The sequence below is a fragment of the Pan paniscus genome, chromosome 1 (genome assembly GCF_029289425.2).
Source record: "Pan paniscus chromosome 1, NHGRI_mPanPan1-v2.0_pri, whole genome shotgun sequence".
Taxonomy (NCBI): domain Eukaryota; kingdom Metazoa; phylum Chordata; class Mammalia; order Primates; family Hominidae; genus Pan; species Pan paniscus.
The window spans coordinates 216,061,601-216,075,707 of record NC_073249.2 but is presented as its reverse complement, the minus strand read 5'-3'; the positions used below and the strand labels follow the sequence as shown (position 1 = coordinate 216,075,707).

Here is a 14,107-nt window from a genome sequence, read left to right as displayed (position 1 = left end):
TGTCACACATGAGGATGCTGAAGCCCAGAGAGGGGTAGGCACTAGCCCAAGGTCACACAGGAAGGGGGCTAGAATGGGGATTCCTGAGTCTTAGCTAGTCCCACTTGCTGGGTTTAGAAACCAAGGGTCTTCTCCAGAAGGTCTGGGAATGATTCTGGGGTTGAGTCCTGGGAAGAGGCCACTCAGAACAGGGAGGTTTTAGTGAAGCAAGGGGAGAAGGAGGCCTGGAGGCTCTCTTGGCTTCCTTCCCCAAATTGCCCGTGGTCCTCTTTGAGTACTGGGAGAGAGGGGGTGCTGCACCCCCAGGCCCTCCGCTTCTTTGGAAGGAGATGGGGACAAGAGCTGGTGTTTCTCGGCGCCCCCAGCCCACAGCATGGTATGGCCAGCTCAGCCCAAGATGTGGCCCCAGGGAAGGGAGGAGGACCGGTAGGAGGGCCAGATGAAGCAGGCAGTTGTAGGGCTGTGGCTAACACCAAATGCTGCTTCCTGTTCGTGATTTTAGGACATGAGTCATCAAGGGGCTGGCCCGGCACATTCAGGGCGCTGAGATAAGCAGGACTGAGGGACAAGAAAAGGTTACTTGCCCTGGCTGTGGGCCAGCCTTAAGCAGGGAAGGAGTAGGGTTCCCGCTGTCCAAGCAACCCTGTAAGATAGATTCCCACTGGGACCCTGAGGCCAGGTCAGAAGGAGTTGGCTTTGTGGCTGGCTCTGAAAGCTCACTCCAAAAAGAATATTGCATGGAGACCTCCCCATGGTGGAAAGAGCCCCTCCCAGCACAACCACAGCTCAGCCTTCCAAACCGCCCTCAGCCACACACAGCACCTGCTGCACCTCAACCCTCTGTACGGTTTCTCAGCAGGTGCCCCTCAGTCACTGAGGAGTCCATTAAAAAGCCAGATATTAGGCCCTCAACAGACATGGGCGTGGGGCCCAGGACTCTGCATGTTTCACAAGCCTTCCAGATGATTCTTATGCTGGTTGAAGCTGGAAAGCCACTCCTCCAAAAGATCCACTAGAATGCCCGGTACACAGTAGGTGTTCAATAACCGTCAGTGGACAGACCGGCTGTCCTCGCACACGTGGCCTGCCCGCGGCCCTGCCTTCTTCCACCCTCGTTTGCAGGAGTGCAGTCATCCACCTACTGGGGTGGGAGATGTCAGGGGACCTCTGAGGGCTGTAGACTGAGCTGGGAAGTGAGGAGAGGCTCCAGGGAGTGTCTGGCCAAGAGCTCAGATTCTGCACATGCAGCCCCTGAGTTGAGGACCTGAGGGCCACAGTTCCATCTCTGCTTGAAGACTGTGTTGTCAACAAGGAGCAAATGGGGACTTTTCTGCACTGTGGGGCTGGGAGTCTACCAGATGCATGGCTTGGGAGTCTGGGTTGGGTATACAGGGCCTAGGAGTGATTGGGCTGGACTGGGTTCCTGAGCCTTGACCCGGACATCCATGTACCCATTCATTCATTCATTCTCTCAAGTCTTCATCCCTTCATCGCCTCCTGCGTACCCTTCATCCTGTATTTGGTCCTTATTCACTTCAACTTTATCAAGCCCCCCCTGTTAGGTATCTCCTGGGCCAGAACATACAGGAGATGCACAAGAAGGGGCTCAATCAAGGGAAACAGAAGGAACCAAGAGCAAGTCCCCCTACCCTCGGGTATCACACAGTTCAGCAGTGTGAGAGCTCCGTGCTGAGAAGAGCCCCTTGGCTATGGAGAGGCCACCAAACCAGGTTTGAACCTGCTGTACCCCGTATTAGCTGGATAAGCATACCATAAAGCTTGCCCCCCACCTGGTGCAAGATAAAGTGTGTAAGTCATCTTTCCATAACCGCTAGTATCACAATTACTAAGAGAGGCGAGGGCCATGTAAGCAACTAATACCGGAGTAAGTGTTATGCTAATAGTCTGTAGACATACCATGTTATCCTGCCCAGCTTGCTGGGGTGTGGTCAAGGGTGGTTTCACAGAAGAGCACGAGTGGAGCTGTGACTGGAAGGACAAGTAGGTGATCACCAAACAAACAAAGAGGAAAAGACACCTCAGGCAGAGGAACCTGCATCGACAAAAGCATGGAGGTGGGAACTCAGGGTTGCTCCGAATGCCCAGGGAGTTAGCCTGTAAAGCTGGGGTTCGTGGTGGGGCTCTGCCTGGTGGGCCAGCTGGGCCAGGACATGAAGGCCTCCAGTGTCTTGTGGAGGAGGCTGAAATCAGTTCTAAAGGCCATGGAGAGCCATAGGCTAGGTTGCTTCTCAACCTTGGCGTTCTGGACGTTTTGGGCTGGATAATTCTCTGTGGATGAGGCTGTCCTGAGCGTTGTGGCATGTTTGGCAGAATCCTGGCCTCTACCTGTGAGATGCCAGCAGCACCTCTCCCTGCCCCCTGCAGCCGTGACCACCCAAAATGTCTCCAGACATTGCCAAATGTGCTGGGGTGGGAGAGGGGGTAAAATGACCTCTGGGTTGAGAAATCCTGGGCTAGGAGAGTGGCATGAGTGGCTAATGCTTTGCAGGGCTGGGCCTGACCACTCCATGGAAAGGCAGATTCGGGGACAGAGCCTGAAGACCAGAGCCTCATCGGGAGGCCCAGAGCATCATGGGTGGGAGATAGAGCCAGGGCTGGGCTGTGGGGCAGAAGGAGAGAGTCCAGGCCCTCCACACTGCCTCTGCTGTCACTGAGTTTTACCATATTCCCCAGTGGCAGGTACAATATGGTGAGTGTCAAGATCAATCCCCCCCCACCCACACTGAAGAAAAAGTCCCGGACCACGTGTGCAGGTCATGTGGAGAGACAAACTGGTTCAGCCAGAACTGGCCATCGCCACCCCCAGCCTAAATAAGATGTGGGGTTGGAGAAGCCAAGAGAGAGGATTTTGGGGAAGGAGTCGCCATTGGGCTGAGTGCCCCCTGCTGCCCTTTGGAGCGGAGAGGGCACTTCCTCTTACCTTGGGCCAAGCAGGAGGGGATACGAGGGAGACATCTGGGAGCCTCATATCCCAGGAGTTTAAGGATCATAACACAGGTGGAAGATTCTTGTCTATTTTGTCCACTGCTGAGTCCCCAGCACTCCAGGGCTGGCACACAGTAGGTGCTTAATAAAGGAGCCTGTGGCTGGATGGACCTGAGCCAGCATTGCTGGAGTGAGCCAGGGTGCACGGAGAGTTAGCTGGGCTGCTATAGGTGCGCAGCAAAGGGCAGGGCAACCATGGACCCCAGCGAGGAGGCCAGCCTGACCATCTCCATCCCAAAGTGCTTCCTAGTAGGTGAGGCGGCCTCAGTAGGTGAGGCGGCCTCAGCAGGAGAAGCCAGGAGGACACCATCCTGTAGGAGCTGAAGGGGAGGTGGTGAATTGTGGCCAGCAGGAGGTGCAGGCATTTCAGGTGCTGGGGAGCTGTGGCCAGTGGAGTCAGTAAGAAGGTCTCCAAGAAACCTGCACTAGAGCCCCAGAGAGAATGAGCTGGGAACTGTCCCCAAAGTCCCCAGTGCCAGATGGGTGACAACTTTGGCTGCCATGGAACACTGTGCCCTTTCCTGCCCAAACCCTCACCCCTGGGCCTGACCCTGGAGTCAAGAACTGCACTTGGCAGAGTTCAGAGAGAAGTCGCCTGCTCTCAAGCCTGGGTCAGCCTGGAGAAGGGGAGAAGCCCCATGTTGCATAGAGATTAAGCTTGAATTCGTTCCCAGGATGGGACCTAAGCCTGGGAGGATCCCCACCTTCAGGAGGTGATGGTGCCATTCACTGGGATAGGGAAACTGGCAGGAGGAGCCGGTTGTTGAAGGTTGGGGGTGCGGACAGTCTGTTGGACCCATTGGTCTTGAGGTGTGTGGGGGACAACTAGAGAGAACTATTGTCCCCTGCTTCCACCAGGTGACATCTCCCTCCTGCCTTCAGCTCTATTTTAGGGATCAAGGAGTCCTTGGAGCTGCTCCCAGGCATTCTCATAAGGGCCAGAAGAGCTCTGCATGTCTGTCCAGCGGCTCTGCAGAGTTAAGGCTGTGGGTCATACCAGCCGCACCCTCAGCGTGGTCCATGTCACAGAAACATGTGGAAACCAGGTGATTTCCCAGCCTCCTGGTCAGGAGGTGGGGTTTTCCATCCCCAGGGAGTCACTTCCCAGTTTCTCACTCAGCACTCAGCACCTAGAAGCACCATCCTTGCAGGCTCCACTGTGGGGCTGGTGGCCGGGAGCCAGGGTCTCTGTACCTCTTCAGGCAGCCTGCAGTGAGGAAACAGGGAACAGAATAGCCTCCTGCCACCCAGCCCACCCCAACCCTTAGAAATGCCCTATGTGCTGGGGGCTAGGACCCCCGTAATCCAGGGCTGGAGGAATGTGCTCTGGCCCCGCAGGGCTGGCCCTGTATTAGGGCTGGCACTCAAAGTGGGGATGGGGGGACAGATTGCAGCTGGAATGGGTGCTCGGTCATGATGTAAATCCTGGGGAAGCCAGCTCTCCTGGGCCTGGTCTCAGCAGCCCCTCAGGGCCCTGCAGCTTCCCTGGTGACATTCTCTCCCAGCCTCTGTTCATCTGCCCCCTGCCTGGGCAGGAGACTTGAGCAGGGAAGTGCAGAGTCTTCTCCCTGTGAGAAGGCTGGATGCGTGTTTAAGGATAAATGAACACGCGAAGAGTAGTAACAACAGCCAAGATTTATAAATGCCTATTGTTATATATGTAGATACTTACTTAAGTATATATAAAGTACAGACTGCATTATGTATATTACATATCTTTAAATTTTTAGAATAGTCCTATGAGGTCAGTTCAGAGATCCAGACCCAGGTGGTCTGGCTCTAGAGTCTAAACAGGCCGAGTGCAGTGGCTCACACCTATAATCCCAGCACCTTGGGAGGCCAGAGGCGGGAAGATCACTTGAGGGTGGGAAGAACACTTGAGCTCAGGAGTTCGAGACCAGCCTGGACAACATGGCGAAACCCCATCTCTATAAAGAAATCAGCCCAGCATGGTGGCCCGAGCCTGTAGTCCCAGCTACTCGGGAGGCTGAGGTGGGAGGATCGCTTGAGCGCAGGAGTTGGAGGCTGCAGTGAGCTATGGGTGAAAGAGTGAGACCTTGTCTCAAAAAAAATTAAAAAATAAGAATTAAATATATTTAAAATAGAGTCTAAATGAGTGAATGATCTAGAATTCTCTTGGTTCCCCTAAAGCAGCTGTCAGCTTTGGGGGATGTTTTTCCAAATTAGTGCCTCACCCTCACGGGACAGGGAAGCCTGTGGGAGCTGGGAGGGCAGGTGGAGGCCGGGCAGGTGGAGATGGTGATTCGAAGAGGAGGGGACGATAGGAGGAGGTTGAGGGGTCACCCGAGTGCTGGGAGTGACGCTGGAGGTATCGGCCCAGCGATGCTGGAGTGGTCGGGTCGGAGGCCCAGCAGCGTCTGGGGAGGGGCGTGGAGGAGGCGTGTCCAAGGCCGGCTGGCCCCGCCCCGCCCCGCCGCCTGGCCTCTGGCCCGCTGGGGCGCGGGCTTTCGCTTTCAGTCGAGGGCTCGCGAGCGCAGCGGAGCCTGGAGAGAAGGCGCTGGGCTGCGAGGGCGCGAGGGCGCGAGGGCGCGAGGGCAGGGGGCAACCGGACCCCGCCCGCACCCATGGCGCCCGTCGCCGTCTGGGCCGCGCTGGCCGTCGGACTGGAGCTCTGGGCTGCGGCGCACGCCTTGCCCGCCCAGGTGGGTGACTCGCGCGGCCCACGGGGGACAGCCGCCCCGCATGCCCACCCGGCTGGTGCGCAGCCTTCGGGTGCCCGGGCCGCGCTCTCCCGGGGCGCTGTCACGGGCTGGGAGGCTGGGAGTCCCAGTCGCCGCCCCCCATCCGCATCAGACACGCGCGCCTCTGGGGACCCGCTGGGGACTCCGGGCCCGGCACACGTGCGCTCGGGGCACAACTCTGGCCCCCGAAGCCCCTCTTACCCGCATCGTGACAGGGGCGCACCCTGGTTCCTCCGCGAGCGCAGGCCGGGGCATTTGGGGCTGAGCAGCGGGCCCTGGGCAGACCCCCGCTAGACCCGGGACCCTCTTCCCTCACCCGGGCGACTGCCGCGACAGCCCTTCCCTCCCACGCGGTGGAGAAGGGGCTGTGCCGGGGCGCTGCCCCACTGCCCACGCCGGGCACCCTCTTCAAAAGACTTCCTTTTCCTCTGGGCGACGGTTTTCCGATTTCTTAGAAATACCAGGGTCCTGTGTCTGAAGAGCAGGACCAGGTGTGCCGTCAGGTCCACTGAGGGCACAGCTGGAGGGCGAGCTGCCTGTCTGCTTCCTCCGATGCGTCCGGGGGCTACTGCAGAGTCTGTTTTCTGCGGCCTCTGGGGGCAGGGGAAGCGAGGGAGGTCTGGGCTGGTAATCGAGCAAGGCAAATGAAGTCTCCGGGGGCCGCAGGAAAATGGAGACAGCAGAAACCCTAGGGCTCCTATTCAATATGAACGTCACTCCCACAATAGCAACGGTCGTACAAGGGACTGTGCACCCTTTGCCTGTTTTTGACTGTCTCCTGGTCTGGTAACATGGGTTAACCCCATTTTTTTTTTACTGTCTCCATGGTTTGGTAAGATAAGATAAACCATTTTTTAGAGAAGGAAAAATGAGGCTCAGAGAACTTGTATTTCATGGAAGGGTCTGGGGGGAACTCTTCCTCCAAAGGGGGCCTCTCCTGCCTTCGGCCCCTGTGCCCTGAGGCTGCGGGGAAGGTGGGCGTTCATCCTTCCTCAGAGCCGCCCCTGATGGACACATGGACCATCTGCCCCCATCTGACATCTTGACCGAGGAGGAAGGTGGGAGGTGGCACTGGCTTCTGTGGTGACATAAGGTGACTTGTTGATCTGAGGCCAGAGAGTCCAGTTCTTATGGGTGGAAGATGGGGGCTGTCAGACTAGAATTGACTCACCGACAGTGGGTGTCAGGAGTGGGTCCTGGAGAACTGCCCCAGAGTAAGTCCTGGGTGGCCTTTGGGTCAGGAGAGTCCCCACTCTAGGGCCGAGTGTGAGTTAGGGCCGAGTGTGAATGGGGACCACCGTGGTCCCCAGCTTGACTTTGGGGTCATGCCATATACTCTGGCCTCAGAGGGGGTCTTCCTGCCGCTGAGCTTGGGCCTGCCTGGGCGAACTCTGGGGTCATGTGAGCATGGGAGAGGGGTGTCAGGCACAAGGCTCAGCAGGACACCAGGCTGCAGTCCTGGAGTAGCTGGAGGAGGTTCCCTCCCACTTCCTTCCCTTCCTGACCAGCTCCTGCGGCAGCTCATATTCCCTCCTCCCTCATCCCTGGTCCCCACCACCCCACCCGGACTATTGCCGCAGCCTTGTAGCTGGTCTCCCGGCCCTGCCCCCTCTCCCGCTGATCCTTGGCAGAGAGACCCTTCTCAAGCATGAGGCACCTCTCTGTTTGCCTGGGGAGCCTCCTGTGGCTCCCAATGGTTGAGGCAGAAACTCCCCTGGAGATCCCAGGCCAGAGTAAGGTACCTGAACTCTTCCTCGCGCCTCCCTGCACATGTGCTCCCCCGCCTCTGTAGAACTGATGATGGTCATCGTGTGTGTCATTGTGCAAAAAGCATTGTCCGTGCCATCCCCTCTCCAAGGGACACTTCTTACCCCTATCCTTCAAGGCCTTCTGCAAATGCCATTCTCTCCAGGAAAGCCTTTCCTCATTCTCAGTTGGATTTGATCTTCTCTTTGAACTCCCAGGCCCTTTTGTTCCCTTTGAGGACAGATTGCATTCTGCTTTTTAATCTAGTTGTGTTTTATCCCCCTCAGTGGATGGAAGGTGTCTTCAGGGCCAGAACTGTGGGTTCCTCTTCCTTCTCATCAGTAGCATCGCCATAGCTCCTGATTTCTGAACACCCACTAAACACCAGGCACTGGGCTAGGTACTTTGTCACAAAATTTCACTGAAACCTCCCTTACAGCAACTCCCAAGAGGTGGGTGGTGCCGTTTGTCTTTAGAGATGTGGCAACTGAGGCGTTTCCCAGGATCACAGAGCTGGGGGCCGGGGAGCTGGGGGTGGGATTTGAATGCAGGTCTGCCTGATTCCCAAGCTCCTTTCACTGCACCCTCCCGGTGCCCGTATCTGCACTCATGCTCCCAGCCAGGCCCTCACACACAGTGGGTTCTCAGGATGGAAGTCAACTGAGCTGCAGAAGAAGCCCCCAGGAGACCTGAGCTAGCCATGGATGCAGCCGACTCACTGCCAGCAGGGCTTTTGCCCTGTTTAAAAGTCTTATTTGCCAGCTGGTATGGAAAACATCATTCATTCATTTAGCCATTTATTCATTTGACAAAGAAATGCCAGTAAACCTGGCAGTAGGTGAGTGCTTGGTGCCCTCTGATGGGGATGAGCAGGGTCTGGGCTGTCTGGGGAGGAGGATGAGGGGTCTCTGCCTGATGGGCCTGGCCCACCTACCCCTGGAAGTCTTGGTGCTGAGGTGCCACTGTTTGCCTCCTCATCGCCCAGGGCCTGGGCCCAGTTTGGGTTAGGGGAGAGGTTGAGGGCTCCCAGGCTGGATGTCAAAGAGGAGTTGGGTGATCTGGGGTACCTGCTGGCCCTAGGGGCTCTTCCCTTCTTCCACCACGTCTCTGTCTCTTTGCCCTCTGTCTGAAATCCCAGTGGGGAGCCTGTGTGTTGACTGAGGGTGTGGTCTGTTGGTCAGGCACCTCTTCAGAGGGCAATGGGTAGGTGGCCAGGCACCCTGAGGCAGGGCCATTCATTCATTCATTCCCCAAAGTTCATGGACACACCTAGTCCAAGCCCAGCCCAGTGCCTGGCTCTGGGGACCTCAAGATGACTCCAGCTCCAACCCTCTAGGAGCTACACTACCAATAGGTCACAGACCTCACAGACCTGGGCTCTGTCCCAACTGCCCTTATGAGCTTAGCTGAGCTAGTAAGCCTATGTTCTCATCTGTGGTTGTGGAAAGTATTCCCTGCCTGGCCTTTGTCACAGAGCCATGGGTGTGAAAGGCTGAGAACCTGCCGGGCATTCTTACGTCAGAGGTGACCCTGCCATCCTGGCACCTGGCACAGTGGCTCCCCGTAGCACTGTCCCTCCCCACAGCTGGGTGATGCTTTATGGTCCTTACTATGCAATGTTTCCTGGAGGAGTAGCAGGGACGGTTGTGCGTGGGAAGGGGAAGAGTTTTGCCGGAGCCATGGCATGTATGTTACACCCGACTCTACACCAACTCACTTCTTACTTTTTTTCTGAGATGGAGTCTTGCTCTGTTGCTCAGGCTGGAGTGCAGTGGCGACATCTCGGCTCACTGCAGTCTCTATCTGCCTCTTGGGTTCAAACGATTCTCCTGCCTCAGCCTCCAGAGTAGCTGGGACTACAGGCATGCACCACCATGCCCAACTAATTTTTTTTTTTTTGTATTTTTAGTAGAGTCAGGGTTTCACCATATTGCCCAGGATGGTCTTGGACCCCTGACCTAAGTGATCCTCCCGCCTCAGCCTCCCAAAGTGCTGGGATTACAAGCATGTGCCACTGTGCCTGGCCCGTTCTCACTTCTTCTTCTTTTTTATTTAATTTTTTTTTTATTGAGATAGAGTCTTACTCTGTCACCCAGGCTGGAGTGCAGTGGCCCAATCTCTGCTCACTGCAACCTCCACCTCCTGGGTTCAAGCAATTTTCCCACCTCAGCCTCCCAAGTAGCTGGGATTACAGGTGTGTGCCACCATGCCCGGCTAATTTTTCCTTTTTTTCTTTTTTTTTTTTTTTTTTTTTTTAGTACAGACCGGGTTTTGCCATGTTGGCCAGGCTGGTCTCGACCTCCTGAACTCAAGTGATCCACCTGCCTCGGCCTCCCGAAGTGCTGGGATTATAGGCGTGAGCCACCCCACCCAGCCCCATTCTCACTTTTAAGCCATGCTTTTCTGTCCTCAGATGTGCTGCACACACACCTGCTCCAGGGCCTTTGCACTTGCTTTCCCCGTCACCTCCAATACTCCTCCTGCTGACGTCTCTTGGTCTCCTTCCCTCGCTTCCTTCTGCTGAAGTAGACAATCCTGCCTGTAGGTGCTCCCTGCCAGGCACTCTCACTCCCTGACCTGCTTTGTATTCCTGTATAATGCTCTTGACCTATTCTATTTATTTCACTTTTATTATGTCTTCCCACAAGATTGTAAGTACCGTGAGGACAGGGACTCATTCACTACTGTAGACTCTAGCCTGGAATAGGGTTTTCCAGTCAGTGCCCCTGACTTTAATTCTTTGTTGTGGGGCTGTCCCGTGAGCTGTAGGATGTTTAGCGGCATCCCTGGCCTCTACTTATTGGATGGCAGTAGCGCCACCCTCCCTCGTGACAAAAATATCTCCAGATATTGCTAAGTGTCCTTTGGGGATGGGGGATTGCCCCTGATTGAGAACCACTGGCCTAGGACAGTGCCTGGCACATAGTAAGTGTTCAAAAAATATTCATCTGACCTTGACCTTGATAATGGCCCTGTTTTACAGATGAGACGGGGGTTTGAAAAGTCAGTGGTGGCAGGGTGGGGTTCTGTTTGCCTCCATCTCTTGGGGTATTTTTCTGGGCTCCTCTTCCCATTGAGTGGTGTCTGCTGAGGTTAGGGGTCCTCTCCCCAAATTGCTCACCCCCTCGACATCCCTCGTGTAGTGAGGGATGGGGACGCTCACTGACGGTGACTCAGGGCCCCAGAATGCATGTGATTTACCCAGAAGCGGGCAAGGAGGGAAGCTGGGGTTTGGGGTGCCGGGGGTGAACAGGAACAAAGGAGAGGCGCTGTGGCTCCCTGTTCTGGACCCTCGTCTGGGCACAGGGAAGCAGCACTGATGACTCTGGGGAAAGGCCCCGGCCTCTGAATCAGATAAACCTCAAGTCGCTGCTCTGCTGTTTTACTGGCCGTGTGACCTGGGCAAGTCTTTCTATCCCTCGGAGCCTCTGTGTTCTTATCTGTAAAATGGGAGTAATCCTAGCCTCACGGGCTGGCTGTCAGGATTAAAAGTGCTTTCTAATCCTGGCATTGGCAGCTATTTGAGCCATTGGTGGCTTTGCAGGTCTGACCCGACTCTCTGGGCCATGGGGTGGTGCTCGGGCCTAGGTGGGGACCCCTGTGTAGTCAGACTGTCTGCTCTGAGCCCCAGGGCCCGGAAGCTTGGGTGGCAGCCCTGCAGTTGCCCAGAGTTCCTGTCTAAGTGGCTTTGTTGCCCATCATCTCAGAGAGCAACTTCTTTCCTCCCTGCCTTTTCCTGTCTGTGCTTCTGCCCCAGTGCCCCCTGGCTGGGCTCTCATACCCACTGCTTGACAGCCTGGTCTTAGGACACCGTATTGTGGCAAAGGCTGTGGGGTCAGGATATCCCCTCCCCTCCCTTTGCCACCCCTTTTAGTGAGTAACAGGTGCTGTGTGTTTTGGGGATGAGTGAAGGGTACATTTGGTGAAGCACAGAGAGAGTGCACAAGGCTTCAGTTTGCAAGATGGGCACGGGAAGATTCCAGGCCATCTCCAAAACCTCTTCCATCTCCAACCTCTGTGCTGCTGAAGGTTCTGTTTACTTGTGACCCTGAGAAGGGGATGCCCTGTGGGGGCTCTTCTGAGATCATGCTGTCCATTTTCCTGCCTCCAAGTGACTTCTAAGACAGCATGGCTCTGAGGAAGGAGCACTGACTTGGGTGTTGGGAGATCACAGTTCCCATCTGAGCACCGTCACTGGCTTGCTGTGCTACCTTGCTTGGGTTACTTAACCTCTCTGGGCCTAAGCATCCCTATCTATGAAACCTAACAGCCCTGGTTCCAATGCTTTCCTAGAATATTGGGGAAGAGTCGGCTTTGAGTATACTTGACAAAGGCCACAGATTGGGGGTGGGGTATCTAAAAGTCCACAGGAAGGAGAGCCCAGGACTCCCCACTGTCAATATCTTGGTTCCCCAGCTTCTCCTCTTCTTGCTGACCTCAATCTCACTTGCTTTGGGTGGATTGATTTCCTGACTCAGGCTCCAGGGCCATCAAGAATTCACGGCTGCCTTTCAGCCTTCATGAAGGACATGGTGGAGCTCCTTAGGCAGAACTGGGGTTTGTGGATGTCCTGCCTCTCTGCCCCTTGGTACCTAGGTGGCACCTTTTCAAGTTCGGGAGCTAGATCCTTTCCCCTTCCCCACACCGTAGGAAAGTCCTTACTGTAGGCAGGCGCTGCAGAGCCTGCTGTCTGGGAACCCACAGGTTCAAGGAAGCCTTGAGCAGGAAGGGCGTTTTCCTGGAAGAAGCCCTTTGTCGCCGGTAATGGGTGCAGGCTGCTCTGACCCGGTTCTGAGTCCTGCCCGCTTCCCGGCCTAGGGCTTTGGGCCTTGATCACCTCTGCTGAGTAGCTGACCGCGGGGCTGGGGCTCTGATGCTCAGGACCCACCTCTCTGGGACCCACAGTCTTTTTCCACTGTGGCGTGTAGTGATGTCACAGGTGGCAGTGATGTCACTGTGGTTTGAGGTACTTGGCTGTGAGCCCCGGAGGAGGAAGTGTCTGTTCGCTGATGGGGGGTTGGAAGAGATCATTGACTTCTGCCCCAAGCGTGAGCCCCAAGTGTGCAGGGGGGAGTGCGGGGGGAGGGCTGTTGGTGGCGCATCCCAGGGCTCTGGCTCTGCCCTTGCATCTAGCCTGTCTTTCCTGTGGGCTGTGACAAGCCACCCTGCATCTCTGAGACTCCATTTCTTCTTCTTCGTCTTCTTCTTCTTTTTTTTTAGATGGAGTCTGGCTCCGTTGCCCAGGCTGGAGTGCAGTGGCGTGATGTTGGCTCACTGCAACCTCTGCCTCCCAGGTTCAAGCTATTCTCCAGCGTCAACCTTCCAAGTAACTGGGATTACAGGTGTGCACCACCACACCCGGCTAGTTTTTGTATTTTTAGTAGAGATGGGGTTTCACCATGTTGGCCAGGCTGGTCTCGAACTCCTGACCTCAAGTGATCTGCCCGCCTTGGCCTCCCAAAGTGCTGGAATTACAGGCGTGAGCCACTGCGCCCAGCTTCCATTTCTTCTTTGAAGAGTAGGAGGGGTTGGAATTGTCACCCTGGAGGTTCATGGTTGCTAGATTATTGATTCTGTTGCTGGATTCAGGAGACCTGTTAGCTGGCTAGTTCACAGCAAGTATTGGGTGTTTGGAGGGGGGCTGCAGAGCCCCTTCTCAGGCCCCAGGAGGGCCAGCTGCCCTCCCTACCCCTTCTTTTGGACACTAGTGGGCATGTTCTGCTGGGAAAACAGACAGTGTAACCTGACTTCGAGGGCTGCAGGCTGAATCTCTTTCAGACGTACTGGCTCCTTGAGAGGCCTAGCAGATCTCTACTCTGTGGGTCCCTTTCGGAGCTGGGGCTCAGGTTTGACCCAGCCACTCTGACCGGAGACAGCGCAGAAATCACCAGGAGCATTTGTTTGTTTTCCTTTGCTGTCCAGACAGTGGCCCACCGTCTGCTTCAGTCTGAACATGGCCCTGCACTAGTGAGACTGATGTGGCCACAGGTTCAGAGAATCAGTGCGCCTGAGTGGGAGAGCAGAGCGGGAGGGGATTTGGAGGCAGGCAGGCTGTGGACAGGGAGGAGGGCGGTCATCTTCCGAGCTGTCAGCAGGAGGCCTTCTTGAAGGTCTTTCAGGAGCAAGGCCAGAGGCCGTGGGAGTGGGCGGGGCCTGGGGCTGGGAGTCAGGGGTCTGAGGCCTCATCTTGGCCCGGCCTCTGCTTCCGGGAGAACTTGGCCAAATCCCTTCTCCTTTCCGAACCTTGGTGGCCCCAGCTGTCACTTGAGATTAGCAAGGACCTCCCTGGTCCCAGCAGGAGTGAGTGGCTTTGGGCAGGGGGTGGAGTGCAGATTGCACTGCCACGTCACCCAGCTCAGAAGGCCCAGGTGTGGTCCAGCTGTGGACTTGACTGTGAACTCCTGGGGAAGGGCTCTGGTCCTTTGCCTCAGTTAGCGGGCCCCCCACCAGTGCCCTGGGTGCCCCTGCTGGCCCCTCCTCTCGCTGACCCCAGCCCCAGTTTCTGGCTGCAACTCACAGAGGCCCCAGGCTCCTGTGGCCCCATCACCAGCAGCTCCTGCTGTCATTTCCTGAGCCTTGCAAGCCCCTAATCCTGCTCCTTCCTGTCCTGCCCCTCAGCTCCCTCAAGCCCCACTCCTGCATCCCATTCTCCC

At 56.2% G+C, this 14,107-nt stretch overlaps 1 protein-coding gene across 3 annotated transcripts in view; it reads left to right on the top strand.

Annotated features, from left to right (window-relative positions):
* Nucleotides 1–5,440: 5,440 nt before the first annotated feature.
* TNFRSF1B (TNF receptor superfamily member 1B) overlaps nt 5,441–14,107 on the top strand; it is a 42,014-nt gene continuing 33,347 nt past the window's right edge. For 2 of the 3 annotated variants that reach the window (XM_003822059.6, XM_008975574.5), the window contains exon 1: nt 5,441–5,669. In XM_003822059.6, coding sequence (XP_003822107.2) covers nt 5,592–5,669 — 78 coding nt within the window. In that variant the 5' untranslated portion in view covers nt 5,441–5,591. The remainder of the gene's footprint in view (nt 5,670–14,107) is intronic. The other variant, XM_055098284.3, reaches the window with a different exon arrangement.